We start from the raw sequence: 27,663 nt of genomic DNA on the forward strand, positions 1-27,663 counted from the left end.
CCGACTATGTTAAAAGTGAAAGAGGAGTTGACGCGATCACCGCAGTCGTGGTCGAGTGGTTAAGGCGATAGTCTTGAAAACTATTGGGTTCATTCCACGCAGGTTCGAACCCTGCCGACTGCGTTTTCTCGTTTTGTTTTTTTCTTCTCGACATAAACGACTATGTTCAGAGTAAAATAGCAGATAACAACGTCGCCGCAGTCGTGGCCGAGTGGTTAAGGTGATTGCCTTGAAAACCATTGCGTTCTTCCCCCACAGTGTCGAACCCTGCCTACTGCGTTTGCTGGTTTCGTTTTTTTCTTCTCAATATAAATGGCTATGTTCAGAGTGAAATTGCAGATGACATCAAACCAGCAGTCGTGCACGAGTGGCTAGGGTGATGGTCTTGAAAACCATTGGTTTCTTCCCGTGCAGGATCAAACCGTGCCCACTGCGTTTCCTCGTTTTTGTTTTTGCTCTTCTCGACATAGTCGACTATGTTAAAATTAAATAGGAGTTGACGCCGTCGCCGCAGTCGTGGCTGAGTGGTTAAGGTGATTGTCTTGAAAACCTTTAGGTTCTTCCCGCGCAGGATCGAACCCCGCCGACTGCGTTTCCTGGTTTCGTTTTTTTCTTCTCGACAGAGTCGACAGTGTTAAGAGTGAAATAGGAGTTGACGCCATCACCGCAGTCGTGGCAGAGTGGTTAAGGCGATAGTCTTGAAAACCATTGGGTTCTTCCAGCGCATGTTCGAAGCCTGTCGACTGCGTTTCTTCGTTTCATTTTTCTCTTCTCGACATAGTCGGCTATGTTAAGAGTGAAAGAGGAGTTAACGCCATCGCCGAAGTCGTGGCCGAGCGGTTAAGGTGATGGTCTTGGAAATTATTGGGTTCTTCAAGCGCAGGTTCGAACCCTGCGAACTGCGTTTTCTCGTTTTGTATCTCTCTTCTCGGCATAAACGACTATGTTCAGAGTGAAATAGCAGATGATAACCTCGCCGCAGTCGGGGCGGAGTGGGTAAAGCCATGGTCTTGAAAACCATTGGGTTCTTCCCGCTCAAGATCTTACGCGTTTCCTTGTTTTTTTTCTCTTATCGACATAAACGGCTGTGTTCAGAGTGAAATAGCAGTCGATGCCCTCGCCGCAGTCGGGGCGGAGTGGGTAAAGCGATGGTCTTGAAAACCATTGGGTTCTTCCCGCTCAGGATCAAACCCTGCCGACTGCGTTTCCTCGTTTTTTTTCATTTCTCGACATAATCGACTTTGTTCAGAGTGAAATTGCAGGAGACGCCGTTGCTGTAGTCGTGACCGAGTTATTAAGGCGATGGTCTTGAAAACCTTCGGGTTCTTCTCGCGCAGGATCGAACCCTGCCGACTTCGTTTGTTCGTTTCGTTTTTCTCATCTCGACATAGCCGACTATGTTAAGAGTGAAAGAGAAGTTGACGCGATCACCGTAGTCGTGGTCGAGTGGTTAAGGCGATAGTCTTGAAAACTATTGGGTTCATTCCACGCAGGTTCGAACCCTGCCGACTGCGTTTTCTCGTTTTGTTTTTCTCTTCTCGACATAAACGACTGTGTTCAGAGTAAAATAGCAGGTGACGCCGTCGCCGCAGTCGTGGCCGAGTGGTTAAGGCGATGGTCTTGAAAACCTTTGGGTTCTTCCCGCGCAGGTTCGAACCCTGCCGACTGCGTTTTCTCTTATTGTTTTTCTCTTCTCGACATAAACGACTATGTTCAGAGTAAAATAGCAGATAACAACGTCGCCGCAGTCGTGGCCGAGTGGTTAAGGTGATTGCCTTGAAAACCATTGCGTTCTTCCCCCACAGTGTCGAACCCTGCCTACTGCGTTTCCTGGTTTCGTTTTTCTCTTCTCGATATAAATGGCTATTTTCAGAGTGAAATTGCAGATGACATCAACGCAGCAGTCGTTCACGAGTGGCTAGGGTGATGGTCTTGAAAACCATTGGTTTCTTCCCGTGCAGGATCGAACCGTGCCCACTGCGTTTCCTCGTTTTGTTTTTTCTCTTCTCGACATAGTCGGCTATGTTAAAAGTGAAATAGGAGTTGACGCCGTCGCCGCAGTCGTGGCCGAGTGGTTAAGGCGATGGTCTTGAAAACTATAGGGCTCTTCCTCTGTAAGTTCAAACCCTGCCGACTGCGTTTCCTCGTTTTTTTCTCTCTTCTCGAGATAAACGACTATGTTCAGGGTGAAATACCAGATGAAGCTGCTGTCGCCATCGATGCGGAGTGGGTAAGGCGATGGTCTTGAAAACCTTTGGGTTCTTCCCGCTCAGGATCGAACTCTGCCGACTGCATTTCCTCGTTTTTGTTTACTTCCCGACATAAAAACTTTGTTCAGAGTGAAATCGCAGGAGACGCCGTCGCCGCAGTCGTGACCGAGTGGTTAACGCGAAGGTCTTGAAAATCATTGGGTTTTTTCCACGCAGGTTCGAACCCTGCCGACTGCGTTTTCTCGTTTTTTTTCTCTTCTCGACATAAAACAGCTACGTTAAGAGTGAAATGGGAGTTGTCGCCGTCGCCGTTGTCTTGGCCATGTGGTTAAGGCGATGGTCTTGAAAACCATTGGGTTCTTCCCGCGCAGGATCGAACCGTGCCCACTGCGTTTCCTCGTTTTGTTTTTCCTCTTCTCGACATAGTCGACTATGTTAAAAGTGAAACAGGAGTTGACGCCGTCGCCGCAGTCGTGGCCGAGTGGTTAAGGCGATGGTCTTGAAAACCATTGGGTTCTTCCCGCGCAGGTTCGAACCCTGCCAACTGCGTTCTCTCTTATTGTTTTTCTCTTCTCGACATAAACGGCTATGTTCAGAGTAAAATAGCAGATAACAACGTCGCCGCAGTCGTGGCCGAGTGGTTAAGGTGATTGCCTTGAAAACCATTGCGTTCTTACCCCACAGTGTCGAACCCTGCCTACTGCGTTTCCTGGTTTCGTTTTTCTCTTCTCAATATAAATGGCTATGTTCAGAGTGAAATTGCAGATGACATCAACGCAGCAGTCGTTCACGAGTGGCTAGGGTGATGGTCTTGAAAACCATTGGTTTCTTCCCGTGCAGGATCGAACCGTGCCCACTGCGTTTCCTCGTTTTGTTTTTGCTCTTCTCGACATAGTCGACTATGTTAAAATTAAATAGGAGTTGACGCCGTCGCCGCAGTCGTGGCCGAGTAGGTAAGGCGATGGTCTTGAAAACCATTGGGTTCTTCCCGCGCAGGTTCGAACCCTGCCGACTGCGTTTTCTCGTTTTTTTTCTCTTCTCGACATAAACGACTATGTTCAGAGTGATATAGCAGATGACATCGGCGCCGCAGTCGTGGCTGAGTGGTTAAGGTGATTGTCTTGAAAACCTTTGGGTTCTTCCTGCGCAAGATCGAACCCCGCCGACTGTGTTTCCTGGTTTCGTTTTTCTCTTCTCGACATAGTCGACAATGTTAAGAGTGAAAGAGGGGTTGACGCCATCAACGCAGTCGTGGCGGAGTGGTTAAGGCGATAGTCTTGAAAACCATTGGGTTCTTCCAGAGCATGTTCCAAGCCTGTCGACTGCGTTTCTTCGTTTCATTTTTCTCTTCTCGACATAGTCGGCTATGTCAAGAGTGAAAGAGGAGTTGACGCCATCGCCGCAGTCGTGGCCGAGTGGTTAAGGCGATGGTCTTGAAAATCATTGGGTTCTTCCCGCGCTGGTTTGAATCCTGTTGACTTGGTTTCTCGTTCTGTTTTTCTCTTATCGACATAAACGGCTATGTTCAGAGTGAAATAGCAGTCGATGTCCTCACCGCAATCAGGCGGAGTGGTTAAAGCGATGGCCTTGAAAACTATTGGGTTCTTCCCGCTCAGGATCAAACCCTGCCGACTGCGTTTCCTCGTTTTTTTTCTTTTCTCGACATAATCGACTTTGTTCAGAGTGAAATCTCAGGAGACGCCGTCGCTGTAGTCGTGACCGAGTGGTTAAGGCGATAGACTTGAAAACTATTGGGTTCATTCCACGCAGGTTCGAACCCTGCCGACGGCGTTTTCTCGTTTTGTTTTTCTCTTCTTGACATAAACGACTATGTTCAGAGTAAAATAGCAGATGACAACGTCGCCGAAGTCGTGGCCGAGTGGTTAAGGTGATTGTCTTGAAAACCATTGGGTTCTTCCCGCGCCAGGATCGAACCCTGCTTAATGCGTTTCCTGGTTTCGTTTTTCTCTTCTTGATATCAATGGCTATGTTCAGAGTGAAATTGCAGATGACAGCGTCGCAGCAGTTGTGGCCGAGTGGTTAAGACTATGGTCTTGAAAACCATTGGGTTCTTCCCGCGCAGGATCGAACCCCGCCGACTGCGTTTCCTGGTTTCGTTTTTCTCTTCTCGACATAGTCGACAATGTTAAGAGTGAAAGAGGAGTTGACGCCATCACCGCAAACGTGGCGGAGTGGTTAAAGCGATGGTCTTGAAAACCATTGAGTTCTTCCCGCTCAGGATCGAACCCTGCCGACTGCGTTTCCTCGTTTTTTTTTCACTTCTCGACATAATCGACTGTGTTCAGAGTGATATAGCAGATGACATCGGCGCCGCAGTCGTGGCCGAGTGGTTAAGGCGGTGGTCTTGAAAACCATTGGTTTCTTCCCGCGCTGGTGCGAACCCTGCCGACTGCGTTTCCTCGTTTTTTTCTCTTCTCGACATAAACGACTGTGTTCAGAGTGATATAGCAGATGACATCGGCGCCGCAGTCGTGGCTGAGTGGTTAAGGTGATTGTCTTGAAAACCTTTAGGTTCTTCCCGCGCAGGATCGAACCCCGCCGACTGCGTTTCCTGGTTTCGTTTTTCTCTTCACGACGGAGTCGACAGTGTTAAGAGTGAAATAGGAGTTGACGCCATCACCGCAGTCGTGGCAGAGTGGTTAAGGCGATAGTCTTGAAAACCATTGGGTTCTTCCAGCGCATGTTCGAAGAATGTCGACTGCGTTTCTTCGTTTCATTTTTCTCTTCTCGACATAGTCGGCTATGTTAAGAGTGAAAGAGGAGTTGACGCCATCGCCGCTGTCGTGGCCGAGTGGTTAAGGCGATGGTCTTGAAAACCATTGGGTTCTTCCCGCGCAGGTTTGAATCATGTCGACTGGGTTTCTTCGTTTCGTTTTTCTCTTCTCGACATAATCGACTATGTTAAGAGTGAAATCGCAGGAGACGCCGTCGCCGCAGTCGTGGCCGAGTGGTTAGGCCGATGGTCTTGAAAACCGTTGGGTTCTTCCCGCGCAGGTTTGAATCCTGTCGACTGGGTTTCTCGTTCTGTTTTTCTATTCTCGACATAATCGACAATGTTAAGAGTGAAAGAGGAGTTGACGCCATCACCGCAAACGTGGCGGAGCGGTTAAAGCGATGGTCTTGAAAACCATTGGGTTCTTCCCGCTCAGGATCGAACCCTGCCGACTGCGTTTCCTCGTTTTCTTTTCACTTCTCGACATAATCGACTTTGTTCAGAGTGAAATCGCAAGAGACGTCGTCGCTGTAGTCTTGACCGAGTGGTTAAGGCGATGGTCTTGAAAACCACTGGGTTCTTCCCGCGCAGGTTTGAATCCTGTCGACTGGGTTTCTCGTTCTGTTTTTCTATTCTCGATATAAATGGCTATGTTCAGAGTGAATTAGGAGATGATGCCCTCGCCACAGTCGGGGCGGAGTGGGTAAAGCGATGGTCTTGAAAACCATTGGGTTCTTCCCGCTAAGGATCGAACCCTGCCGACTGCGTTTCCTCGTTTTTTTCATTTCTCGACATAATCGACTTTGTTCAGAGTGAAATTGCAGGAGACGCCGTTGCTGTAGTCGTGACCGAGTGATTCAGGCGATGGTCTTGAAAACCTTCGGGTTCTTCCCGCGCAGGATCGAACCCTGCCGACTTCGTTTTTTCGTTTCGTTTTTCTCATCTCGACATAGCCGACTATGTTAAAAGTGAAACAGGAGTTGACGCCGTCGCCGCAGTCGTGGCCGAGTGGTTAAGGCGATGGTCTTGAAAACCATTGGGTTCTTTCCGCACAGGGTCGAACCCTGCCTACTGCGTTTCCTGGTTTCGTTTTTCTCTTCTCGATATAAATGTCTATGTTCAGAGTGAAATTGCAGATGACACCGTCGCAGCAGTCGTGCACGAGTGGCTAGGGTGATGGTCTTGAAAACCATTGGGTTCTTCCCGTGCAGGATCGAACCGTGCCCACTGCGTTTCCTCGTTTTGTTTTTGCTCTTCTCGACATAGTCGACTATGTTAAAATTAAATAGGAGTTGACGCCGTCGCCGCAGTCGTGGCCGAGTGGTTAAGGCGATGGTCTTGAAAACCATTGGGTTCTTCCCGCGCACGTTCTAACCCTGCCGACTGTGTTTCCTCGTTTGTTTCTCTTCTCGACATAAACGACTATGTTTAGAGTGATATAGCAGATGACAACGACGCCACAGTCATGGCTGAGTGGTTAAGGTGATTGTCTTGAAAACCTTTAGGTTCTTCCCGCGCAGGATCGAACCCCGCCGACTGCGTTTCCTGGTTTCGTTTTTCTCTTCTCGACAGAGTCGACAGTGTTAAGAGTGAAATAGGAGTTGACGCCATCACCGCAGTCGTGGCAGAGTGGTTAAGGCGATAGTCTTGAAAACCATTGGGTTCTTCCCGCGCAGGTTTGAATCCTGTCGACTGGGTTTCTCGTTCTGTTTTTCTATTCTCGACATAAACGGCTATGTTAATAGTGAAATAGCCGATGATGCCCTCGGCGCAGTCGGGGCGGAGTGGGTAAAGCGATGGTCTTGAAAACCATTGGGTTCTTCCCGCTCAGGATCGAAACCTGCCGACTGCGTTTTCTCGTTTTTTTTACTTCTCGACATAATCGACTTTGTTCAGAGTGAAATCGCAGGAGACGTCGTCGCTGTAGTCATGACCGAGTGGTTAAGGCGATGGTCTTGAAAACCATTGGGTTTTTCCCGCGCATGTTCGAACCCTGCCGACTGCTTTTCCTTGTTCTTTTCTCTTCTTGACATAAACGACTATGTTCAGAGTGATATAGCAGATGGCAAAGTCGCCGCACTCATGGCCGAGTGGTTAAGGCGATGATCTTGAAAACCATTGGGTTCTTCCCGCGAAGGTTCAAACCCTGCTGATTGCGTTTCTTCGTTTCGTTTTTCTCTTCTCGACATAGTCGACTATGTTAAGGGTGAAAGAGGAGTGTACGCCATCGCCGCAGTCGTGGCCGAGTGGTTAAGGCGATGGTCTTGAAAACCATCGGGTTCTTCCCGCGCTGGTTTGAATCCTGTTGACTTGGTTTCTCGTTCTGTTTTTCTCTTATCGACATAAACGGCTATGTTCAGAGTGAAATAGCAGTCGATGTCCTCACCGCAATCAGGCGGAGTGGTTAAAGCGATGGTCTTGAAAACCATTGGGTTCTTCCCGCTCAGGATCAAACCCTGCCGACTGCGTTTCCTCGTTTTTTTCATTTCTCGACATAATCGACTTTGTTCAGAGTGAAATCGCTGGAGACGCCGTCGCTGTAGTCGTGACCGAGTGGTTAAGGCGATGGTCTTGAAAACCTAGGGTTCTTCCCGCGCAGGATCGAACCCTGCCGACTGCGTTTCTTCGTTTCGTTTTTCTCATCTCGACATAGCCGACTATGTTAAGAGTGAAAGAGGAGTTGATGCCATCACGGAGTCGTGGCCGAGTGGTTAAGGCGATAGACTTGAAAACTATTGGGTTCATTCCACGCAGGTTCGAACCCTGCCGACTGCGTTTCCTCGTTTTTTTCTCTTCTCGACATAAACGACTGTGTTCAGAGTGATATAGCAGATGACATCGGCGCCGCAGTCGTGGCTGAGTGGTTAAGGTGATTGTCTTGAAAACCTTTAGGTTCTTCCCGCGCAGGATCGAACCCCGCCGACTGCGTTTCCTGGTTTCGTTTTTCTCTTCTCGACAGAGTCGACAGTGTTAAGAGTGAAATAGGAGTTGACGCCATCACCGCAGTCGTGGCAGAGTGGTTAAGGCGATAGTCTTGAAAACCATTGGGTTCTTCCAGCGCATGTTCGAAGCCGGTCGACTGCGTTTCTTCGTTTCATTTTTCTCTTCTCGACATAGTCGGCTATGTTAAAAGTGAAAGAGGAGTTGACGCCATCGCCGCAGTCGTGGCCGAGTGGTTAAGGCGATGGTCTTGAAAACCATTGGGTTCTTCCCGCGCAGGTTTGAATCCTGTCGACTGGGTTTCTCGTTCTGTTTTTCTATTCTCGACATAAACGGCTATGTTCAGAGTGAAATAGCAGATGATGCCCTCGCCGCAGTTGGGGCGGAGTGGGTAAAGCGATGGTCTTGAAAACTATTGGGTTCTTTCCACGCATATTCCAAGCCTGTCGACTGCGTTTCTTCGTTTCGTTTTTCTCTTCTCGACATAATCGACTATGTTAAGAGTGAAATCGCAGGAAACGCCGTCGCCGCAGTTGTGGCCGAGTGGTTAGGCCGATGGTCTTGAAAACCGTTGGGTTCTTCCCGCGCAGGTTTGAATCCTGTCGACTGGGTTTCTCGTTCTGTTTTTCTATTCTCGACATAATCGACTATGTTAAGAGTGAAAGAGGAGTTGACGCCATCGCCGTTGTCTTGACCAAGTGGTTAAGGCGATGGTCTTGAAAACCATTGGGTTCCTCCCGCGCAGGATCGAACCCTGCCCACTGCGTTTCCTCGTTTTGTTTTTCCTCTTCTCGACATAGTCGACTATTTTAAAAGTGATATAGGAGATGACGCCGTCGCCGCAGTCGTGGCCGAGTGGTTAAGGCGATGGTCTTGAAAACCATTGGGTTCTTCACGCGCAGGTTCGAACCCTGCTGACTGCGTTTCCTCGTTTTTTTCTCTTCTCGACATAAACGACTATGTTCAGAGTGAAAGAGGAGTTGACGCCATCGCCGCATTCGTGGCCGAGTTGTTAAGGATATGGTCTTGAAAACCATTGGGTTCTTCCCGCGCAGGTTTGAATCCTGTCGACTGGGTTTCTCGTTCTGTTTTCCTATTCTCGACATAAACGGCTATGTTCAGAGTGAATTATCAGATGATGCCCTCGCCGCAGTCGGGGCGGAGTGGGTAAAGCGATGGTCTTGAAAACCATTGGGTTCTTCCCGCTAAGGATCGAACCCTGCCGACTGCGTTTCCAAGTTTTGTTTTATCTTCTCGATATAAACGGTTATGTTCAGAGTGAAATAGCAGATGACACCGTCGCTGCAGTCGTGGCCGAGCGGTTAAGGTGATGATCTTGAAAACCATTGGGTTCTTCCCGCGCAGGTTGGAACCCTGCCGAATGCGTTTTCTCGTTTGGTATCTCTCTTCTCGGCATAAACGACTATGTTCAGAGTGAAATAGCAGATGATAACCTCGCCGCAGTCGGGGCGGAGTGGGTAAAGCGATGGTCTTGAAAACCATTGGGTTCTTTCCGCTCAGGATCAAACCCTGCCGACAGCGTTTCCTCGTTTTTTTAACTTCTTGACATAAACGACTTTGTTCAGAATGAAATCGCAGGAGACGCCGTCGCTGTAGTGACCGAGTGGTTAAGGCAATGGTCTTGAAAACCGTTGGATTTTCCTGCGCAGGTTCAAACCCTGCCGACTGCGTTTCCTCGTTTTGTTTTCTCTTCTTGACATAAAACAGCTACGTTAAGAGTGAAATACGAGTTGACGCCGTCGCCGTTGTCTTGGCCGAGTGGTTCAGGCGATGGTCTTGAAAACCATTGGGTTCTTCCTGCGCAGGATCGAACCGTGCCCACTGCGTTTCCTCGTTTTGTTTTTCCTCTACTCGACATAGTCGACTATGTTAAAAGTGAAATAGGAGTTGACGCCATCGCCGCAGTCGTGGTCGAGTGGTTAAGGCGATGGTCTTGAAAACCATTGGGTTCTTGCCGCGCAGGTTTGAATCCTGTCGACTTGGTTTCTCGTTCTGTTTTTTTCTTCTCGACATAAACGGCTATGTTCAGAGTGAATTAGCAGATGATACCCTCGCCGCAGTTGGGTCGGAGTGGGTAAAGCGATGGTCTTGAAAACCATTGGGTTTTTCCCGCTCAGGATCGAACCTGGCCGACTGCGTTTCCTCGTTTTTTTTTTCATTTCTCGACATAATCGACTTTGTTCAGAGTGAAATCGCAGGAGACGCCGTCACTGTAGTTGTGACCGAGTGGTTAAGGCGATCGTCTCGAAAACCGTTGGGTTTTTCCTGCGCAGGTTCGAACCCTGTCGACTGCGTTACATTGTTTTTTTTCTCTTCTCGACTTAAATGGCTATTATAAGAGTGAAATAGAAGTTAACGCCGTCACCGTTGTCATGGCCGAGTGGTTAAGGCGATGGTCTTGAAAACCATTGGATTCTTCCCGCACAGGATCGAACCAAGCCGACTGCGTTTCCTCGTTTTGTTTTTATCTTCTCGACATAGTCGGCTATGTTAAAAGTGAAATAGGAGTTGACGCCGTCGCCGCAGTCATGGCCGAGTGGTTAAGGCGATGGTCTTGGAAACCACAGGGCTCTTACCGCGCAGGTTCGAACCCGGCCGACGGCGTTTTCTCGTTTTTTTTTCTCTTCTCGACATAAAACGGCTACGTTAAGAGTGAAATAGGAGTTGACACCGCCGCCGTCGTCGTGGCCGAGTGGTTAGGACGTTGGTCTTGAAAACCAATGGGATCTTTCCGCGCATGTTCGAACCCTGTCGACTGCGTTTCCTCGTTTTTTTCTCTTCTCGACATAAACGACTATGTTAAGAGTGAAATACCAGATGAAGCCGCTGTCGCCATCGATGCGGAGTGGTTAAGGTGATGGTCTTGAAAACCTTTGGGTTCTTCCCGCTCAGGATCGAACTCTGCCGACTGCGTTTCCTCGTTTTTTTTTACTTCTCGACATAAACAATTTTGTTCAGAGTGAAATCGCAGGAGACGCCGTCGCCGCAGTCGTGACCGAGTGGTTAAAGCGATGGTCTTGAAAACCATTGGGTTCTTTCCACGCAGGTTCGAACCCTGCCGACTGCGTTTTCTCGTTTTTTTTCTCTTCTCGACATAAAACAGCTACGTTAAGAGTGAAATGGGAGTTGTCGCCGTCGCCGTTGTCTTGACCAAGTGGTTAAGGCGATCGTCTTGAAAACCATTGGGTTCTTCCCGCGCAGGATCGAACCCTGCCCACTGCGTTTCCTCGTTTTGTTTTTCCTCTTCTCGACATAGTCGACTATGTTAAAAGTGATATAGGAGATGACGGCGTCGTCGCAGTCGTGGCCGAGTGGTTAAGGCGGTGGTCTTGAAAACCATTGGGTTCTTTCCGCGCAGGTTTGAACCCTGCTGACTGCGTTTCCTCGTTTTTTTTTCTTCTCGACATAAACGACTATGTTCAGAGTGAGATAGCAGATGACAACGGCGCCGCTGTCGTGGCTAAGTGGTTAAGGTGATTGTCTTGAAAACCTTTGGGTTCTTCCCGCGCAGGATCGAACCCTGCCGACTGCGTTTCTTCGTTTCGTTTTACTCATCTCGACATAGTCGACTATGTTAAGAGTGAAAAAGGAGTTGACGCCATCACCGCAGTCGTGGTTGAGTGGGTAAAGCGATGGTCTTGAAAACTGTTGGGTTCTTCCCGCTGAGGATCGAACCCTGCCGACTGCGTTTCCTCGTTTTGTTTTAACTTCTCGATATAAACGGCTATGTTCAGAGTGAAATAGCAAATGACACCGTCGCTGCAGTCGTGGCCGAGCGGTTAAGGTGATGGTCTTGAAAACCATTGGGTTCTTCCCGCGCAGGTTGGAACCCTGCCGACTGCGTTTTCTCGTTTTGTATCTCTCTTCTCGGCATAAACGACTATGTTCAGAGTGAAATAGCAGATGATAACCTCGCCGCAGTCGGGGCGGAGTGGGTAAAGCGATGGTCTTGAAAACCATTGGGTTCTTCCCGCTCAGGATCGAACCCTGCCGACAGCGTTTCCTCGTTTTTTTTAACTTCTTGACATAAACGACTTTGTTCAGAATGAAATCGCAGGAGACGCCGTCGCTGCAGTGACCGAGTGGTTAAGGCGATGGTCTTGAAAACCGTTGGGTTTTCCTGCGCAGGTTCAAACCCTGCCGACTGCGTTTCCTCGTTTTGTTTTCTCTTCTCGACATAAAACAGCTACGTTAAGAGTGAAATACGAGTTGACGCCGTCGCCGTTATCTTGGCCGAGTGGTTCAGGCGATGGTCTTGAAAACCATTGGGTTCTTCCTGTGCAGGATCGAACCATGCCCACTGCGTTTCCTCGTTTTGTTTTTCCTCTACTCGACATAGTCGACTATGTTAAAAGTGAAATAGGAGTTGACGCCATCGCCGCAGTCGTGGCCGAGTGATTAAGGCGATGATCTTGAAAACCATTGGGTTCTTCCCGAGCAGGTTCGAACCCTGCTGACTGCGTTTCTTAGTTTCGTTTTTCTCTTCTCGACATAGTCGACTATGTTAAGAGTGAAATAGGAGTTGACGCCATCGCCGCAGTCGTGGTCGAGTGGTTAAGGCGATGGTCTTGAAAACCATTTGGTTCTTGCCGCGCAGGTTTGAATCCTGTCGACTTGGTTTCTCGTTCTGTTTTTCTCTTCTCGACATAAACGGCTATGTTCAGAGTGAAATAGCAGATGATGCCCTCGCCGCAGTTAGGGCGGAGTGGGTAAAGCGATGGTCTTGAAAACCATTCGGTTCTTCCCGCTCAGGATCGAACCCTGCCGACAGCGTTTCCTCGTTTTTTTTCATTTCTCGACATAATCGACTTTGTTCCGAGTGAAATCGCAGGAGACGCCGTCACTGTAGTTGTGACCGAGTGGTTAAGGCGATCGTCTCAAAAACCGTTGGGTTTTTCTTGCGCAGGTTCGAACCCTGTCGACTGCGTTACATCGTTTTTTTTCTCTTCTCGACTTAAATGGCTATTATAAGAGTGAAATAGGAGTTAACGCCGTCACCGTTGTCACGGCCGAGTGGTTAAGGCGATGGTCTTGAAAACCATTGGATTCTTCCCGCACAGGATCGAACCATGCCGACTGCGTTTCCTCGTTTTGTTTTTATCTTCTCGACATAGTCGGCTATGTTATAAGTGAAATAGGAGTTGACGCCGTCGCCGTAGTCGTGACCGAGTGGTTAACGCGATGGTCTTGAAAACCATTGGGTTCTTTCCACGCAGGTTCGAACCCTGCCGACTGCGTTTTCTCGTTTTTTTTCTCTTCTCGACATAAAACAGCTACGTTAAGAGTGAAATGGGACTTGTCGCCGTCGCTGCAGTCGTGGCCGAGTGGAGTAGTCCACTTCCGGTCACCGTAGTGTACGGACGTGGCGGCATGAGCTCCGGCGATATCGGAGCGGCATCAACGGCCCAGCTCGGTCGTGGTACCAGGAACATGGACGAATCGTCACAGGATTATCAGATTATTTTGCCCCGACTGCCATCAAACGATTCAACGCTGCATACTGTCTTTTTGCACGCCGATATCAAGGCGCGGCCGTATCGCGTTGAGGATTTCAGGGACGCTCTTATTCGTTTGGCTTTGCTTCCCGAGGTTGCTGCCTTGGGGGCGTACCAAATGAATCATGTTTGGGCCATCACTTTCAAGGACGAGGAGGGCAAGAAGAGAATACTCGCTGCTGGGGACATTGTGGTGAAGAACCAGCGCTGTATCACTATCGACCCTAACCACCAGGATACGAAGCTGAAGATACACTGGCTATTGTTTAACGTTCCTGACGACGAGGTGAGGGCAGCGTTGGCTCCTTATGGCAAGGTGAATGAAATAGTGCGAGAGCGCTGGCGCGTGTATGGATGCACGGACAAAGGCTCTTCGACGCGAGTGGTGAGCATCAGGCTTAAAGCTGGCCTCACGGTGGATGACCTCCCACATCAGTTGCGGATTGCCGGAGACCTCACGCTAGTTGTCGTCGCGGGAAGAGCACCGCTATGCCTGCGTTGCCGCGGAACAGGTCATATTAGGAGGGATTGCCGAGCCCCACGTTGTACAGTGTGTCGGCGTTTTGGGCATAATGAGAGCGGCTGTATGAGAACATATGCAAGTGTAGCAGGGCCCGCGGGGGGCGAAGAACTTTCCGAGCATCACATGGACGAGGCTGAAGCAGAAGAGCTGATAGGGGCGCGTCGGGAGGAACCGAAACCCAAGTTGACGCCCCTTACGCCACGCCCCACAGGTGCTGAGACGACGCTTAACAAAGACAAGGGTTCTACAAAAGACGTGCAATCCACGAGGAACACACAAGATATAACGGCGCTTGCAGCACAGGAAGAAATGTCGGAAAACATGGACACGTCAAATACATGTAAAAGGCCCAGGGAAGACGCGGAAGGCGAGAAGGCTGCTACAACGAAAGAAGTGGAACAACCACCGGCCAAGGCGATGAACGTGCGCCGTAGACCGGCACCTAACATCCTCAGCGAACGTCGAATAGCCGAGAACCTCCCACCAACCCAGGTGCAACAGACACAACCGCCGCAGCAGCAACCAGTGCCGAATCAGCAGACATTGCATCAGCGACTGACAGATCATCAACAGAAGGGGCCTTCAGCGGGGCCCCCTGCAGATCAAAAGCCCCCGTAAGGTGGGGGTCTGGATTAAGTGACACAAGTATTGACCCGGCGGAAGCACCAACAAATGGAGCGCAGTGGTGAAGTGTGCATAATGTGCTGCGTGAAACGTGCGCGGCGCTCTACTTTTGTGATCAAAAGAAAGGGGACCTATCAGACCATATCGAACCTTGGACCTGATGGTGATAAAGGAGCATCAGAGGTGAGAACCATGTGGCCGGGACGGCCATTCACGTCCTAATGGCTATGAGCGTCGAAGCAGAATTGAGAGTTGCGACTCTCAATGTCAGGGGACTTGCCGCTCGACGAAGGCAGTATCAATTAAGTCGTTTGATGCTTGAACGTGATCTCGATGTTATTGCCATTCAGGAAACAAAAGTTGAAGGGCAAGATCAGACTGACCGAATGGTGTCCCCTTTTAGAGCCCGGTATGATGTGTGTGTGTCTCATGCCGTTGGAATGTCGGCGGGTTGTGCACTGTTCCTTAAAAATTCTATTGGTATAGTTGAGGAGACTGTAACTGTGTCTAGTACTGGAAGATTCATAGTTTGCGATTTTACATATAATAATAAAAAATGGCGAGTTGTCTGTGTTTACGCACCGAACAAAGAAGTTGAACGTAAATTATTGTTTGAGAATTTACAGACTTTTCTTAGCTGTGGCAGGATTGTCATTATGCTCGGCGACTTTAATTGTGTTTGCAACCCTCAGGACAGAGCAAAAAAAGCAGCCATAAAAGACCAAAGTGCAGCGCTACTCTGCACTATTGTACAAGATTGTCATCTCGAAGATGTTGGTGATGTGCTCTCTACAGAAGAGCACTTCACACACTTTCAGAACGAAAGCCATGCGAGGCTAGACAGAGCCTATGTGTCAGTAGAGTTAATGCGAGTATGTTCGAATTATGAAGTAAAAAGTGTGTCTTTCAGTGACCACAGTTTAGTAATGTTCACTATAGGGTATAAAAAGAAGAAGACACGCTTTAACTGGGACGTGTGGAAATTAAACGACTTATTATTAGAAGATGAATTGTTCGTTGAAGCTGTGCAGGATTCCATTAACAAAATGTTAGCTGAGCCTCAAGCGAACGTGATTGAAGCCTGGGAGCGTTTTAAGGAGGTAACAAAGATGAAAGCCATAGAAAGATCCGGTGTGTTACATAGAGCCAAAAAGGAAAAAGAAAAAGATTTGCAATGTCAGTTAGACTTTGCATTGAGTCTAGAAAGTAAAATGCCAGGAAAGTACACAAAAGAAATAAGGCAGTTAAAAAACCAATTGGAGGCAATTGACATTGAAAAATATAGAGGTGCGGTGATAAGGGCACGTGCAGAAAAATTATCTCTCGGCGAAACACCAACAAAGCGTGCACTTGGGGATGAAAAAAGATACGCCAAGCGAAATGAAATCAAAGCGATTGCAACTGATAGCGGTATTGTACGTGAAGCGACAGCAATTGAGCAAGTATTTGTTGAATATTTCCGAGGCTTACTTGGCCGAAAAGTGAAGGCAGAGGAAGGGTTTGAGGATCAGTTTCTGCATTTGATACCAAAGCTCTCTGATAACGAGAGAGAGCAGCTGGAGATAGCGATTGAAGTGTCCGAAATAGAAAAGGCTATTGACGACCTAGCGGCTGGCAAAGCACCGGGACCTGATGGATTTGGTGCCGCATTGTACAAGACTTTTAAAGGTGTTATTTCTGTTGCCTTACATCGTGTCTTCACGGAGGCTATAAGATTAAAGGTTCTGCCCGGCTCATTTAAAAAGACGCACGTAATACTCATACCGAAAACTGACGACCCCAAAAAATTATTGTCCGTCAAGTCGTACCGACCAATCAGTTTAGCCAACACAGACTATAAAGTGTTTATGAAGGTTCTTGCAGGCAGGTTGCAAAGGATGATGAAAATACTAGTTGGACCACACCAGACTTGTGGTATAAAAGGACGCACAATAAATACAAATGTTCATGTAGCGAGAAGCGTGCTGGAGAGTTGCGATGTGTTTGGTGGCAAGGTTGCAATGTTGCAATTAGATCTGGAAAAAGCCTTTGACCGTGTAAATCACGATATCCTTTTTTTGATACTAGAATATGTTAATGTAGGGTCTGTCATTTTGGAAGGGGTAAAAATGGCCTATAGAGAGTGCTTTACGAGTCTTGTAATTAATGGGCGACTTACTGAAAGCTTTCAAGTGACAAACGGTGTGCGGCAAGGTGATCCCATTTCGGCTTTATTATTTGCAATATATATGGAACCTTTCTGCATGAAGATTATTAGCAATGAAACAATAAAAGGGTATCAGCTAATGAACAGTGAAGTTAAAATGCTAACATATGCCGACGATATTGCCGTGTTTTGTAGCGATAAGGAAAGTGTCAGTGAAGTGATACGTCATGTGGCCTATTTTTGCAAGATGACAGGCAGTGCAGTAAACTGGGACAAATGCCTAGGCTTGTGGCATGGTTCTTGGGAGACCACCCCACAAAACTTTGCAAATATGAACTGGTCACTTGTACCGACGAAGTATCTCGGAGTACCCCTCCAGCATTACAAAAACACGGATGATTACTGGAGAGAGATATGTGAGAGCACTCGTGAGAAGACAAGAAACTGGGGTGGTAGGGAACTTTCTATGTTTTCTAGAGCGACTGCATGCAATTGGTTCATTGTTTGCAAAGTATGGTATGTTCTGCAGTTCCTATTTATGTCAAGAGCAAATGTGCAGAAATTGCATCGAGTCTTAGCTGTGTTTGTTTGGGGGTCGGTTTGGGAGCGTACGAGTCGAACAAACTTATTTCATTCACTAAGAAATGGTGGTTTAGGATTGGCTCACCTCTTCCTCAAGCAAATTGTGTCTAGATATATTTTTTTACGCGACCAATGTAACCCGTTTGTGAGAACATTTCTACAAATTGTACTTTCTAATAAGATTCCTGATTATGTGGTATCAAGTATGTCTGTGAAATGTAACCTACGTGGATATTTAAGAGAAGTTATAATGGCATATGAAATACTGAAAGTGAGATTTTCAATGGAATATTTATCTGTTGTAAAGAGAAAACGTCTTTACAGAGATTTACGTGACGTAATGCTGCCTCAGCCTATCTACAGATCAGTATACCAGGTTGGTGCTGAACGTGACGTATTGAAGAGAGTGAAAATGATGACCGTACGCGCAAGTGCAAAGACATTTTTTTTTCAGCTGCACAGCGGAACATTGCCCGTAAAACCATGGTTGCAAGAAAAGGGTTTCTTTGTTCCGTGGTCGATGGACTGCCTTATCTGTAAGAAACCCGAGACTGTCAACCACATTTTTCTTGATTGCTGGGATGCTGTTTTTCTGTGGGACATTCTGCAGCGTACCTTGAAAAAGGACTTGCCTATCACACCACACGGTATTAGATTCTTGGCTGTAGAAAATGAGGATGGTGTGCCTTATGATATGTTTATGTTGCTTGTGCTTCACAGCGTGTGGCGAACTAGAATGGCAGTAAGACACGTAGATAAAGATGCCCGATGTGCGCATGAATACTTCACGGAAAGTATTGTATACATAAGAGACGTGTTATCTTCCAGAGAAGAAAGACCTGAATGGGTGTCGTTGTTGAATGTGTTGGCTACAATGAAGCAGTTTTAAATGAAACCAGTCACAGCCAGGCTGGTGTTTTTTTTTTAAACTTGTTTAAAAGTGATCGTAAATTGTATTTCTTTTGTGCGAAGCCGGCAATAAAGAAAAAAAAAATAGTCGTGACCGAGTAGTTAAGGCGATGGTCTTGAAAACCGTTGGGTTTTCCTGCGCAGGTTCGAACCCTGTCGACTGCGTTACATCGTTTTTTTTTCTCTTCTCGACATAGTCGACTATGTTAAAAGTGAAACAGGAGTTGACGCCGTCGCCGCAGTCGTGGCCGAGTGGTTAAGGCGATGGTCTTGAAAACCATTGGGTTCTTCCCGCGCAGGGTCGAACCCTGGCTACTGCGTTTCCTGGTTTCGTTTTTCTCTTCTCGATATAAATGGCTATGTTTAGAGTGAAATTGCAGATGACACCGTCGCAGCAGTCGTGCACGAGTGGCTAGGGTGATGGTCTTGAAAACGATTGGGTTCTTCCCGTGCAGGATCGAACCGTGCCCACTGCGTTTTCTCGTTTTGTTTTTGCTCTTCTCGACATAGTCGACCATGTTAAAATTAAATAGGAGTTAACGCCGTCGCCGCAGTCGTGGCCGAGTGGTTAAGGCGATGGTCTTGAAAACCATTGGGTTCTTCCCGCGCACGTTCTAACCCTGCCGACTGCGTTTCCTCGTTTTTTTCTCTTCTCGACATAAACGACTATGTTCAGAGTGATATAGCAGATGACAACGGCGCCGCAGTCGTGGCTGAGTGGTTAAGGTGATTGTCTTGAAAACCTTTAGGTTCTTCCCGCGCAGGATCGAACCCCGCTGACTGCGTTTCCTGGTTTCGTTTTTCTCTTCTCGACAGAGTCGACAGTGTTAAGAGTGAAATAGGAGTTGACGCCATCACCGTAGTCGTGGCAGAGTGGTTAAGGCGATAGTCTTGAAAACCATTGGGTTCTTGCCGCGCAGGTTTGAATCCTGTCGACTGGGTTTCTCGTTCTGTTTTTCTATTCTCGACATAAACGGCTATGTTCAGAGTGAAATAGCAGATGATGCCCTCGCCGCAGTCGGGGCGGAGTGGGTAAAGCGATGGTCTTGAAAACCATTGGGTTCTTCCCGCTCAGGATCGAAACCTGCCGACTGCGTTTCCTCGTTTTTTTTCACTTCTCGAAATAATCGACTTTGTTCAGGTGAAATCGCAGGAGACGCCGTCGCTGTAGTCGTGACCGAGTGGTTAAGGCGATGGTCTTGAAAACCTAGGGTTCTTCCCGCGCAGGATCTAACCCTGCCGACTGCGTTTCTTCGTTTCGTTTTTCTCATCTCGACATACCCGACTATGTTAAGAGTGAAAGAGGAGTTGACGCCATCACCGAGTCGTGGCCGAGTGGTTAAGGCGATAGACTTGAAAACTATTGGGTTCATTCCACGCAGGTTCGAACCCTGCCGACTGCGTTTTCTCGTTTTGTTTTTCTCTTCTTGACATAAACGACTATGTTCAGAGTAAAATAGCAGATGACAACGTCGCCGAAGTCGTGGCCGAGTGGTTAAGGTGATTGTCTTGAAAACCATTGGGTTCTTCCCGCGCCAGGATCGAACCCTGCCTACTGCGTTTCCTGGTGTCGTTTTTCTCTTCTCGATAACAATGGCTATGTTCAGAGTGAAATTGCAGATGACAGCGTCGCAGCAGTCGTGGCCGAGTGGTTAAGACGATGGTCTTGAAAACCATTGGGTTCTTCCCGCGCAGGATCGAACCCCGCCGACTGCGTTTCCTGGTTTCGTTTTTCTCTTCTCGACATAGTCGACAATGTTAAGAGTGAAAGAGGAGTTGACGCCATCACCGCAGTCGTGGCGGAGTGGTTAAAGCGATGGTCTTGAAAACCATTGGGTTCTTCCCGCTCAGGATCGAACCCTGCCGACTGCGTTTCCTCGTTTTTTTTTCACTTCTCGACAGAATCGACTTTGTTCAGAGTGAAATCGCAGGAGACGTCGTCGCTGTAGTCTTGACCGAGTGGTTAAGGCGATGGTCTTGAAAACCATTGGGTTCTTCCCGCGCATGTTTGAATCCTGTCGACTGGATTTCTCGTTCTGGTTTTCTATTCTCGATAAAAATGGCTATGTTCAGAGTGAATTAGGAGGTGATGCCCTCGCCGCAGAAGGGGCGGAGTGGGTAAAGCGGTGGTCTTGAAAACCATTGGGTTCTTCCCGCTAAGGATCGAACCCTGCCGACTGCGTTTCATCGTTTTATTTTATCTTCTCGGTATAAACGGCTATGTTCACAGTGAAATAGCAGATGCCACCGTCGCTGCAGTCGTGGCCGAGCGCTTAAGGTGATGGTCTTGAAAATCATTGGGTTCTTGCCGCGCAGGTTCGAACCCTGCGAACTGCGTTTTCTCGTTTTGTATCTCTCTTCTCGGCATAAACGACTATGTTCAGAGTGAAATAGCAGATGATATTCTCGCCGCAGTCGGGGCGGAGTGGGTAAAGCGATGGTCTTGAAAACCATTGGGTTCTTCCCGCTCAAGATCGAACCCTGCCGAATGCGTTTCCTTGTTTTTTTCTCTTATCGACATAAACGGCTGTGTTCAGAGTGAAATAGCAGTCGATGCCCTCGCCGCAGTCGGGGCGGAGTGGGTAAAGCGATGGTCTTGAAAACCATTGGGTTCTTCCCGCGCAGGTTCGAACCCTGCCGACTGCGTTTCCTCGTTTTTTTCTCTTCTGGACATAAACGACTATGTTCAGAGTGATATAGCAGATGACAACGGCGCCGCAGTCGTTGCTGAGTGGTTAAGGTGATTGTTTTGAAAACCTTTAGGTTCTTCCCGCGCAAGATCGAACCCCGCCGACTGCGTTTCCTGGTTTCGTTTTTCTCTTCTCGACAGAGTCGACAGAGTTAGGAGTGAAATACGAGTTGACGCCATTACCGCAGTGGTGGCAGAGTGGTTAAGGCGATAGTCTTGAAAACCATTGGGTTCTTCCAGCGCATGTTCGAAGCCTGTCGACTGCGTTTCTTCGTTTCATTTTTCTCTTCTCGACATAGTCGGCTATGTTAAGAGTGAAAGAGAAGTTGACGCCATCGCCGCAGTCGTGGCCGAGTGGTTAAGGCGATGGTCTTGAAAACCATTGGGTTCTTCCCGCGCAGGTTTGAATCCTGTCGACTGGGTTTCTCGTTCTGTTTTTCTATTCTCGACATAAACGGCTATGTTCAGAGTGAAATAGCAGATGATGCCCTCACCGCAGTCGGGGCGGAGTGGGTAAAGCGATGGTCTTGAAAACCATCGGGTTCTTCCCGCTCAGGATCGAAACCTGCCGACTGCGTTTCCTCGTTTTTTTTTCACTTCTCGACATAAACGACTATGTTCAGAGTGATATAGCAGATGACAAAGTCGCCGCAGTCATGGCCGAGTGGTTAAGGCGATGATCTTGAAAACCATTGGGTTCTTCCCGCTCAGGTTCGAACCCTGCTGATTGCGTTTCTTCGTTTTGTTTTTCTCTTCTCGACATAGTCGACTATGTTAAGGGTGAAAGAGGAGTGTACGCCATCGCCGCAGTCGCGGCCGAGTGGTTAAGGCGATGGTCTTGAAAACCATTGGGTTCTTCCCGCGCTGGTTTGAATCCTGTTGACTGGGTTTCTCGTTCTGTTTTTCTCTTATCGACATAAACGGCTATGTTCAGAGTGAAATAGCAGTCGATGTCCTCACCGCAATCAGGCGGAGTGGTTAAAGTGATGGTCTTGAAAACCATTGGGTTCTTCCCGCTCAGGATCAAACCCTGCCGACTGCGTTTCCTCGTTTTTTTTTTCATTTCTCGACATAATCGACTTTGTTCAGAGTGAAATCGCAGGAGACGCCGTCGCTGTAGTCGTGACCCCGTGGTTAAGGCGATGGTCTTGAAAACCTAGGGTTCTTCCGCGCAGGATCGAACCCTGCCGACTGCGTTTCTTCGTTTCGTTTTTCTCATCTCGACATAGCCGTCTATGTTAAGAGTGAAAGAGGAGTTGACGCCATCACCGAGTCGTGGATAGACTTGAAAACTATTGGGTTCATTCCACGCAGGTTCGAACCCTGCCGACTGCGTTTTCTCGTTTTGTTTTTCTCTTCTTGACATAAACGACTATGTTCAGAGTAAAATAGCAGATGACAACGTCAACGAAGTCGTGGCCGAGTGGTTAAGGTGATTGTCTTGAAAACCTTTGGGTTCTTCTCGCGCCAGGATCGAACCCTGCCTACTGCGTTTCCTAGTTTCGTTTTTTTCTTCTCGTTATCAATGGCTATGTTCAGAGTGAAATTGCAGATGACAGCGTCGCAGCAGTCGTGGCCGAGTGGTTAAGACGATGGTCTTGAAAACCATTGGGTTCTTCCCGCGCAGGATCGAACCCTGCCGACTTCGTTTCTTCGTTTCGTTTTTCTCATCTCGACATAGCCGACTATGTTAAGAGTGAAAGAGGAGTTGACGCGATCACCGCAGTCGTGGCCGAGTGGTTAAGGCGATAGTCTTGAAAACTATTGGGTTCATTCCACGCAGGTTCAAACCCTGCCGACTGCGTTTTCTCGTTTTGTTTTTCTCTTCTCGACATAAACGACTGTGTTCAGAGTAAAATAGCAGATGACAACGTCGCCGCAGTCGTGGCCGAGTGGTTAAGGTGATTGTCTTGAAAACCATTGGGTTCTTCCCGCGCCAGGATCGAACCCTGCCTACTGCGTTTCCTAGTTTCGTTTTTCTCTTCTCGATATCAATGGCTATGTTCAGAGTGAAATTGCAGATGACACCCTCGCAGCAGTCGTTGCCGAGTGGTTAAGACGATGGTCTTGAAAACAATTGCGTTCTTCCTGCGCAGGATCAAACCGTGCCCACTGCGTTTCCTCGTTTTGTTTTTCCTCTTCTCGACATAGTCGACTATGTTAAAAGTGAAATGGGAGTTGACGCCGTCGCCGCAGTCGTGGCCGAGTGGTTAAGGCGATGGTCTTGAAAACCATTGGGTTGTTCCCGCGCAGGTGCGAACCCTGCCGACTGCGTTTCCTCGTTTTTTTCTCTTCTCGACATAAACGACTGTGTTCAGAGTGATATAGCAGATGACATCGGCGCCGCAGTCGTGGCTGAGTGGTTAAGGTGATTGTCTTGAAAACCTTTGGGTTCTTCCAGCGCAGGATCGAACCCCGCCGACTGCGTTTCCTGGTTTCGTTTTTCTCTTCTCGACATAGTCGACAATGTTAAGATTGAAAGAGGAGTTGACGCCATCAACGCAGTCGTGGCGGAGTGGTTAAGGCGATAGTCTTGAAAACTATTGGGTTCTTCCCGCGCATATTCCAAGCCTGTCGACTGCGTTTCTTCGTTTCGTTTTTCTTTTCTCGACATAATCGACTATGTTAAGAGTGAAATCGCAGGAGACGCCGTCGCCGCAGTCGTGGCCGAGTGGTTAGGCCGATGGTCTTGAAAACTGTTGGTTTCTTCCTGCGCAGGTTTGAATCCTGTCGACTGGGTTTCTCGTTCTGTTTTTTTATTCTCGACATAATCGACTATGTTAAGAGTGAAAGAGGAGTTGGCGCCATCGCCGCAGTCGTGGCCGAGTGGTTAAGCCGATGGTCTTGAAAACCATTGGGTTCTTCCCGCTCAGGATCAAACCCTGCCGACTGCGTTTCCTCGTTTTTTTTTCATTTCTCGACATAATCGACTTTGTTCATAGTGAAATCGCAGGAGACGCCGTCGCTGTAGTCGTGACCGAGTGGTTAAGGCGATGGTCTTGAAAACCGTTGGGTTTTCCTGCGCAGGTTTGAATCCTGTCGACTGGGTTTCTCGTTCTGTTTTTCTATTCTCGACATAAACGGCTATGTTCAGAGTGAAATAGCAGATGATGCCCTCGCCGCAGTCGGGGCGGAGTGGTTAAAGCGATGGTCTTGAAAACCATTGGGTTCTTCCCGCTCAGGATCAAAACCTGCCGACTGAGTTTCCTCGTTTTTTTTTCACTTCTCGACATAATCCACTTTGTTCAGAGTGAAATCGCAGAAGACGTCGTCGCTGTAGTCGTGACCGAGTGGTTAAGGCGATGGTCTTGAAAACCATTGGGTTCTTCCCGCGCATGTTCGAACCCTGCCGACTGCGTTTCTTCGTTTCGTTTTTCTCATCTCGACATAGCCGACTATGTTAAGAGTGAAAGAGGAGTTGACGCCATCACCGAGTCGTGGCCGAGTGGTTAAGGCGATAGACTTGAAAACTATTGGGTTCATTCCACGCAGGTTCGAACCCTGCCGACTGCGTTTTCTCGTTTTGTTTTTCTCTTCTCGACATAAACGACTATGTTCAGAGTAAAATAGCAGATGACAACGTCGCCGAAGTCGTGGCCGAGTGGTTAAGGTGATTGTCTTGAAAACCATTGGGTTCTTCCCGCGCCAAGATCGAACCCTGCCTACTGCGTTTCCTGGTTTCGTTTTTCTCTTCTCGATATCAATGGCTATGTTCAGAGTGAAATTGCAGATGACAGCGTCGCAGCAGTCGTGGCCGAGTGGTTAAGACGATGGTCTTGAAAACCATTGGGTTCTTCCCGCGCAGGATCGAACCCCGCCGACTGCGTTTCCTGGTTTCGTTTTCTCTTCTCGACATAGTCGACAATGTAAAGAGTGAAAGAGGAGTTGACGCCATCACCGCAGTCGTGGCGGAGTGGTTAAAGCGATGGTCTTGAAAACCATTGGGTTCTTCCCGCTCAGGATCATCGAACCCTGCCGACTGCGTTTCCTCGTTTTTTTTTCACTTCTCGACATATTCGACTTTGTTCAGAGTGAAATCGCAGGAGACGTCGTCGCTGTAGTCGTGACCAAGTGGTTGAGGCGATGGTCTTGAAAACCATTGGGTTCTTCCCGCGCATGTTCGAACCCTGCCGACTGCTTTTCCTTGTTTTTTTCTCTTCTCGACATAAACGACTATGTTCAGAGTGATATAGCAGATGACAAAGGCGCCGCAGTCATGGCCGAGTGGTTAAGGCGATGATCTTGAAAACTATTGGGTTCTTCCCGCGCAGGTTCAAACCCTGCTGATTGCGTTTCTTCGTTTCGTTTTTCTCTTCTCGACATAGTCGACTATGTTAAGGGTGAAAGAGGAGTGTACGCCATCGCCGCAGTCGTGGCCGAGTGGTTAAGCCGATGGTCTTGAAAACCATTGGGTTCTTCCCGCGCTGGTTTGAATCCTGTTGACTTGGTTTCTCGTTCTGTATTTCTCTTATCGACATAAACGGCTGTGTTCAGAGTGAAATAGCAGTCGATGCCCTCGCCGCAATCAGGCGGAGTGGTTAAAGCGATGGTCTTGAAAACCATTGCGTTCTTCCCGCTCAGGATCAAACCCTGCCGACTGCGTTTCCTCGTTTTTTTTCATTTCTCGACATAATCGACTTTGTTCAAAGTGAAATCGCAGGAGACGCCGTCGCTGTAGTCGTGACCGAGTGGTTAAGGCGATGGTCTTGAAAACCTTTGGGTTCTTCCCGCGCAGGATCGAACCCTGCCGACTGCGTTTCTTCGTTTCGTTTTTTTCATCTCGACATAGCCGACTATGTTAAGAGTGAAAGAGGAGTTGACGCCATCACCGCAGTCGTGGCCGAGTGGTTAAGGCGATAGTCTTGAAAACTATTGGGTTCATTCCACGCAGGTTCGAACCCTGCCGACTGCGTTTTCCCGTTTTGTTTTTCTCTTCTCGACATAAACGACTATGTTCAGAGTAAAATAGCAGGCGACAACGTCGCCGAAGTCGTGGCCGAGTGGTTAAGGTGATTGTCTTGAAAACCATTGGGTTCTTCCCGCGCCAGGATCGAACCCTGCCTACTGCGTTTCCTGGTTTCGTTTTTCTCTTCTCAATATCAATGGCTATGTTCAGAGTTAAATTGCTGATGACAGCGTCGCAGCAGTCGTGGCCGAGTGGTTAAAACGATGGTCTTGAAAACCATTGGGTTCTTCCCGCGCAGGATCGAACCCCGCCGACTGCGTTTCCTGGTTTCGTTTTTCTCTTCTCGACATAGTCGACAATGTTAAGAGTGAAAGAGGAGTTGACGCCATCACCGCCGTCGTGGCGGAGTGGTTAAAGCGATAGTCTTGAAAACTATCCGGTTCTTCCCGCGCATGTTCGAAGCCTGTCGACTGCGTTTCTTCGTTTCGTTTCTCTTTTCTCGACATAATCGACTATGTTAAGAGTGAAAGAGGAGTTGACGCCATCGCCGCAGTCGTGGCCGAGTGGTTAAGCCGATGGTCTTGAAAACCATTGGGTTCTTCCCGCGCAGGTTTGAATCCTGTCGACTGGGTTTCTCGTTCTGTTTTTCTATTCTCGACATAATCGACTATGTTAAGAGTGAAAGAGGAGTTGACGCCATCACCGCAGTCATGGCGGAGTGGTTAAGGCGATAGTCTTGAAAACTATTGGGTTATTTCCGCGCATGTTCCAAGCCGGTCGAATGCGTTTCTTCGTTTCGTTTTTCTCTTCTCGACATAATCGACTATGTTAAGAGTGAAAGAGGAGTTGACGCCATCGCCGCAGTCGTGGCCAAGTGGTTGAGGCGATGATCTTGAAAACCATTGGCGTCTTCCCGCGCAGGTTCAAACGCTGCCGACTGCATTTCCTCGTTTTTTTTCTCTTCTCGACGTAAAACGGCTACGTTAGGAGTGAAATAGGAGTTGACACCACCGCCGCAGTCATGGCCGAGTGGTTAAGGCGATGATCTTGAAAACCATTGGGTTCTTCCCGCGCAGGTTCAAACCCTGCTGATTGCGTTTCTTCGTTTCGTTTTTCTCTTCTCGACATAGTCGACTATGTTAAGGGTGAAAGAGGAGTGTACGCCATCGCCGCAGTCGTGGCCGAGTGGTTAAGCCGATGGTCTTGAAAACCATTGGGTTCTTCCCGCGCTGGTTTGAATCCTGTTGACTTGGTTTCTCGTTCTGTTTTTCTCTTATCGACATAAACGGCTGTGTTCAGAGTGAAATAGCAGTCGATGCCCTCGCCGCAATCAGGCGGAGTGGTTAAAGCGATGGTCTTGAAAACCATTGGGTTCTTCCCGCTCAGGATCAAACCCTGCCGACTGCGTTTCCTCGTTTCGTTTTTTTCATCTCGACATAGCCGACTATGTTAAGAGTGAAAGAGGAGTTGACGCCATCACCGCAGTCGTGGCCGAGTGGTTAAGGCGATAGTCTTGAAAACTATTGGGTTCATTCCACGCAGGTTCGAAGCCTGCCGACTGCGTTTTCCCGTTTTGTTTTTCTCTTCTCGACATAAACGACTATGTTCAGAGTAAAATAGCAGGCGACAACGTCGCCGAAGTCGTGGCCGAGTGGTTAAGGTGATTGTCTTGAAAACCATTGGGTTCTTCCCGCGCCAGGATCGAACCCTGCCTACTGCGTTTCCTGGTTTCGTTTTTCTCTTCTCAATATCAATGGCTATGTTCAGAGTTAAATTGCAGATGACAGCGTCGCAGCAGTCGTGGCCGAGTGGTTAAAACGATGGTCTTGAAAACCATTGGGTTCTTCCCGCGCAGGATCGAACCCCGCCGACTGCGTTTCCTGG

At 48.3% G+C, this 27,663-nt stretch overlaps 1 protein-coding gene and 40 non-coding genes across 41 annotated transcripts; all 41 read left to right on the top strand.

Annotated features, from left to right (window-relative positions):
• Positions 1–41: 41 nt before the first annotated feature.
• TRNAS-UGA (transfer RNA serine (anticodon UGA)) lies at positions 42–123 on the top strand. Its single transcript has one exon. It is a non-coding gene; the product is annotated as a tRNA-Ser (tRNA).
• Positions 124–1,432: 1,309 nt separating this feature from the next.
• On the top strand, positions 1,433–1,514 carry TRNAS-UGA (transfer RNA serine (anticodon UGA)). Its single transcript has one exon. It is a non-coding gene; the product is annotated as a tRNA-Ser (tRNA).
• A 74-nt stretch (positions 1,515–1,588) lies between these two features.
• Positions 1,589–1,670, top strand: TRNAS-UGA (transfer RNA serine (anticodon UGA)). Its single transcript has one exon. It is a non-coding gene; the product is annotated as a tRNA-Ser (tRNA).
• A 1,007-nt stretch (positions 1,671–2,677) lies between these two features.
• Positions 2,678–2,759, top strand: TRNAS-UGA (transfer RNA serine (anticodon UGA)). Its single transcript has one exon. It is a non-coding gene; the product is annotated as a tRNA-Ser (tRNA).
• Positions 2,760–3,145: 386 nt separating this feature from the next.
• On the top strand, positions 3,146–3,227 carry TRNAS-UGA (transfer RNA serine (anticodon UGA)). Its single transcript has one exon. It is a non-coding gene; the product is annotated as a tRNA-Ser (tRNA).
• Positions 3,228–4,232: 1,005 nt separating this feature from the next.
• On the top strand, positions 4,233–4,314 carry TRNAS-UGA (transfer RNA serine (anticodon UGA)). Its single transcript has one exon. It is a non-coding gene; the product is annotated as a tRNA-Ser (tRNA).
• Positions 4,315–4,543: 229 nt separating this feature from the next.
• On the top strand, positions 4,544–4,625 carry TRNAS-UGA (transfer RNA serine (anticodon UGA)). The gene has a single exon. It is a non-coding gene; the product is annotated as a tRNA-Ser (tRNA).
• Positions 4,626–5,938: 1,313 nt separating this feature from the next.
• Positions 5,939–6,020, top strand: TRNAS-UGA (transfer RNA serine (anticodon UGA)). The gene has a single exon. It is a non-coding gene; the product is annotated as a tRNA-Ser (tRNA).
• Positions 6,021–6,250: 230 nt separating this feature from the next.
• TRNAS-UGA (transfer RNA serine (anticodon UGA)) lies at positions 6,251–6,332 on the top strand. Its single transcript has one exon. It is a non-coding gene; the product is annotated as a tRNA-Ser (tRNA).
• Positions 6,333–7,020: 688 nt separating this feature from the next.
• TRNAS-UGA (transfer RNA serine (anticodon UGA)) lies at positions 7,021–7,102 on the top strand. The gene has a single exon. It is a non-coding gene; the product is annotated as a tRNA-Ser (tRNA).
• A 535-nt stretch (positions 7,103–7,637) lies between these two features.
• TRNAS-UGA (transfer RNA serine (anticodon UGA)) lies at positions 7,638–7,719 on the top strand. The gene has a single exon. It is a non-coding gene; the product is annotated as a tRNA-Ser (tRNA).
• Positions 7,720–8,102: 383 nt separating this feature from the next.
• TRNAS-UGA (transfer RNA serine (anticodon UGA)) lies at positions 8,103–8,184 on the top strand. The gene has a single exon. It is a non-coding gene; the product is annotated as a tRNA-Ser (tRNA).
• Positions 8,185–8,725: 541 nt separating this feature from the next.
• Positions 8,726–8,807, top strand: TRNAS-UGA (transfer RNA serine (anticodon UGA)). The gene has a single exon. It is a non-coding gene; the product is annotated as a tRNA-Ser (tRNA).
• A 999-nt stretch (positions 8,808–9,806) lies between these two features.
• On the top strand, positions 9,807–9,890 carry TRNAS-UGA (transfer RNA serine (anticodon UGA)). The gene has a single exon. It is a non-coding gene; the product is annotated as a tRNA-Ser (tRNA).
• Positions 9,891–10,418: 528 nt separating this feature from the next.
• TRNAP-UGG (transfer RNA proline (anticodon UGG)) lies at positions 10,419–10,509 on the top strand. The gene has a single exon. It is a non-coding gene; the product is annotated as a tRNA-Pro (tRNA).
• Positions 10,510–10,890: 381 nt separating this feature from the next.
• On the top strand, positions 10,891–10,972 carry TRNAS-UGA (transfer RNA serine (anticodon UGA)). The gene has a single exon. It is a non-coding gene; the product is annotated as a tRNA-Ser (tRNA).
• Positions 10,973–11,202: 230 nt separating this feature from the next.
• On the top strand, positions 11,203–11,284 carry TRNAS-UGA (transfer RNA serine (anticodon UGA)). Its single transcript has one exon. It is a non-coding gene; the product is annotated as a tRNA-Ser (tRNA).
• Positions 11,285–11,666: 382 nt separating this feature from the next.
• On the top strand, positions 11,667–11,748 carry TRNAS-UGA (transfer RNA serine (anticodon UGA)). Its single transcript has one exon. It is a non-coding gene; the product is annotated as a tRNA-Ser (tRNA).
• Positions 11,749–12,285: 537 nt separating this feature from the next.
• On the top strand, positions 12,286–12,367 carry TRNAS-UGA (transfer RNA serine (anticodon UGA)). Its single transcript has one exon. It is a non-coding gene; the product is annotated as a tRNA-Ser (tRNA).
• Positions 12,368–13,265: 898 nt separating this feature from the next.
• LOC142777459 (uncharacterized) lies at positions 13,266–15,288 on the top strand. The gene has a single exon (XM_075881882.1). It carries the CDS (start codon positions 13,276–13,278, stop codon positions 14,539–14,541), a length of 1,266 nt encoding a protein of 421 aa, XP_075737997.1. The 5' UTR covers positions 13,266–13,275; the 3' UTR covers positions 14,542–15,288.
• Positions 15,289–18,422: 3,134 nt separating this feature from the next.
• TRNAS-UGA (transfer RNA serine (anticodon UGA)) lies at positions 18,423–18,504 on the top strand. Its single transcript has one exon. It is a non-coding gene; the product is annotated as a tRNA-Ser (tRNA).
• A 230-nt stretch (positions 18,505–18,734) lies between these two features.
• TRNAS-UGA (transfer RNA serine (anticodon UGA)) lies at positions 18,735–18,816 on the top strand. Its single transcript has one exon. It is a non-coding gene; the product is annotated as a tRNA-Ser (tRNA).
• Positions 18,817–19,818: 1,002 nt separating this feature from the next.
• On the top strand, positions 19,819–19,900 carry TRNAS-UGA (transfer RNA serine (anticodon UGA)). Its single transcript has one exon. It is a non-coding gene; the product is annotated as a tRNA-Ser (tRNA).
• A 74-nt stretch (positions 19,901–19,974) lies between these two features.
• On the top strand, positions 19,975–20,056 carry TRNAS-UGA (transfer RNA serine (anticodon UGA)). Its single transcript has one exon. It is a non-coding gene; the product is annotated as a tRNA-Ser (tRNA).
• A 692-nt stretch (positions 20,057–20,748) lies between these two features.
• Positions 20,749–20,830, top strand: TRNAS-UGA (transfer RNA serine (anticodon UGA)). The gene has a single exon. It is a non-coding gene; the product is annotated as a tRNA-Ser (tRNA).
• A 383-nt stretch (positions 20,831–21,213) lies between these two features.
• Positions 21,214–21,295, top strand: TRNAS-UGA (transfer RNA serine (anticodon UGA)). Its single transcript has one exon. It is a non-coding gene; the product is annotated as a tRNA-Ser (tRNA).
• A 228-nt stretch (positions 21,296–21,523) lies between these two features.
• Positions 21,524–21,605, top strand: TRNAS-UGA (transfer RNA serine (anticodon UGA)). The gene has a single exon. It is a non-coding gene; the product is annotated as a tRNA-Ser (tRNA).
• Positions 21,606–22,439: 834 nt separating this feature from the next.
• TRNAS-UGA (transfer RNA serine (anticodon UGA)) lies at positions 22,440–22,521 on the top strand. The gene has a single exon. It is a non-coding gene; the product is annotated as a tRNA-Ser (tRNA).
• A 74-nt stretch (positions 22,522–22,595) lies between these two features.
• TRNAS-UGA (transfer RNA serine (anticodon UGA)) lies at positions 22,596–22,677 on the top strand. The gene has a single exon. It is a non-coding gene; the product is annotated as a tRNA-Ser (tRNA).
• A 388-nt stretch (positions 22,678–23,065) lies between these two features.
• Positions 23,066–23,147, top strand: TRNAS-UGA (transfer RNA serine (anticodon UGA)). The gene has a single exon. It is a non-coding gene; the product is annotated as a tRNA-Ser (tRNA).
• Positions 23,148–23,685: 538 nt separating this feature from the next.
• Positions 23,686–23,767, top strand: TRNAS-UGA (transfer RNA serine (anticodon UGA)). Its single transcript has one exon. It is a non-coding gene; the product is annotated as a tRNA-Ser (tRNA).
• Positions 23,768–24,149: 382 nt separating this feature from the next.
• TRNAS-UGA (transfer RNA serine (anticodon UGA)) lies at positions 24,150–24,231 on the top strand. Its single transcript has one exon. It is a non-coding gene; the product is annotated as a tRNA-Ser (tRNA).
• A 386-nt stretch (positions 24,232–24,617) lies between these two features.
• On the top strand, positions 24,618–24,699 carry TRNAS-UGA (transfer RNA serine (anticodon UGA)). The gene has a single exon. It is a non-coding gene; the product is annotated as a tRNA-Ser (tRNA).
• Positions 24,700–25,083: 384 nt separating this feature from the next.
• Positions 25,084–25,165, top strand: TRNAS-UGA (transfer RNA serine (anticodon UGA)). Its single transcript has one exon. It is a non-coding gene; the product is annotated as a tRNA-Ser (tRNA).
• A 382-nt stretch (positions 25,166–25,547) lies between these two features.
• Positions 25,548–25,629, top strand: TRNAS-UGA (transfer RNA serine (anticodon UGA)). Its single transcript has one exon. It is a non-coding gene; the product is annotated as a tRNA-Ser (tRNA).
• A 74-nt stretch (positions 25,630–25,703) lies between these two features.
• On the top strand, positions 25,704–25,785 carry TRNAS-UGA (transfer RNA serine (anticodon UGA)). The gene has a single exon. It is a non-coding gene; the product is annotated as a tRNA-Ser (tRNA).
• A 231-nt stretch (positions 25,786–26,016) lies between these two features.
• On the top strand, positions 26,017–26,098 carry TRNAS-UGA (transfer RNA serine (anticodon UGA)). The gene has a single exon. It is a non-coding gene; the product is annotated as a tRNA-Ser (tRNA).
• A 230-nt stretch (positions 26,099–26,328) lies between these two features.
• TRNAS-UGA (transfer RNA serine (anticodon UGA)) lies at positions 26,329–26,410 on the top strand. Its single transcript has one exon. It is a non-coding gene; the product is annotated as a tRNA-Ser (tRNA).
• A 384-nt stretch (positions 26,411–26,794) lies between these two features.
• Positions 26,795–26,876, top strand: TRNAS-UGA (transfer RNA serine (anticodon UGA)). The gene has a single exon. It is a non-coding gene; the product is annotated as a tRNA-Ser (tRNA).
• A 384-nt stretch (positions 26,877–27,260) lies between these two features.
• Positions 27,261–27,342, top strand: TRNAS-UGA (transfer RNA serine (anticodon UGA)). The gene has a single exon. It is a non-coding gene; the product is annotated as a tRNA-Ser (tRNA).
• A 231-nt stretch (positions 27,343–27,573) lies between these two features.
• TRNAS-UGA (transfer RNA serine (anticodon UGA)) lies at positions 27,574–27,655 on the top strand. Its single transcript has one exon. It is a non-coding gene; the product is annotated as a tRNA-Ser (tRNA).
• The last annotated feature ends 8 nt before the right edge of the window (positions 27,656–27,663 follow it).

The sequence above is a fragment of the Rhipicephalus microplus genome, chromosome X, assembly GCF_043290135.1.
Source record: "Rhipicephalus microplus isolate Deutch F79 chromosome X, USDA_Rmic, whole genome shotgun sequence".
NCBI lineage: Eukaryota > Metazoa > Arthropoda > Arachnida > Ixodida > Ixodidae > Rhipicephalus > Rhipicephalus microplus.

Bases quoted from the DNA above. Each gene is read 5' to 3' on its own strand.
- LOC142777459 (XM_075881882.1), top strand. From the start codon at position 13,276: ATGAGCTCCGGCGATATCGGAGCGGCATCAACGGCCCAGCTCGGTCGT.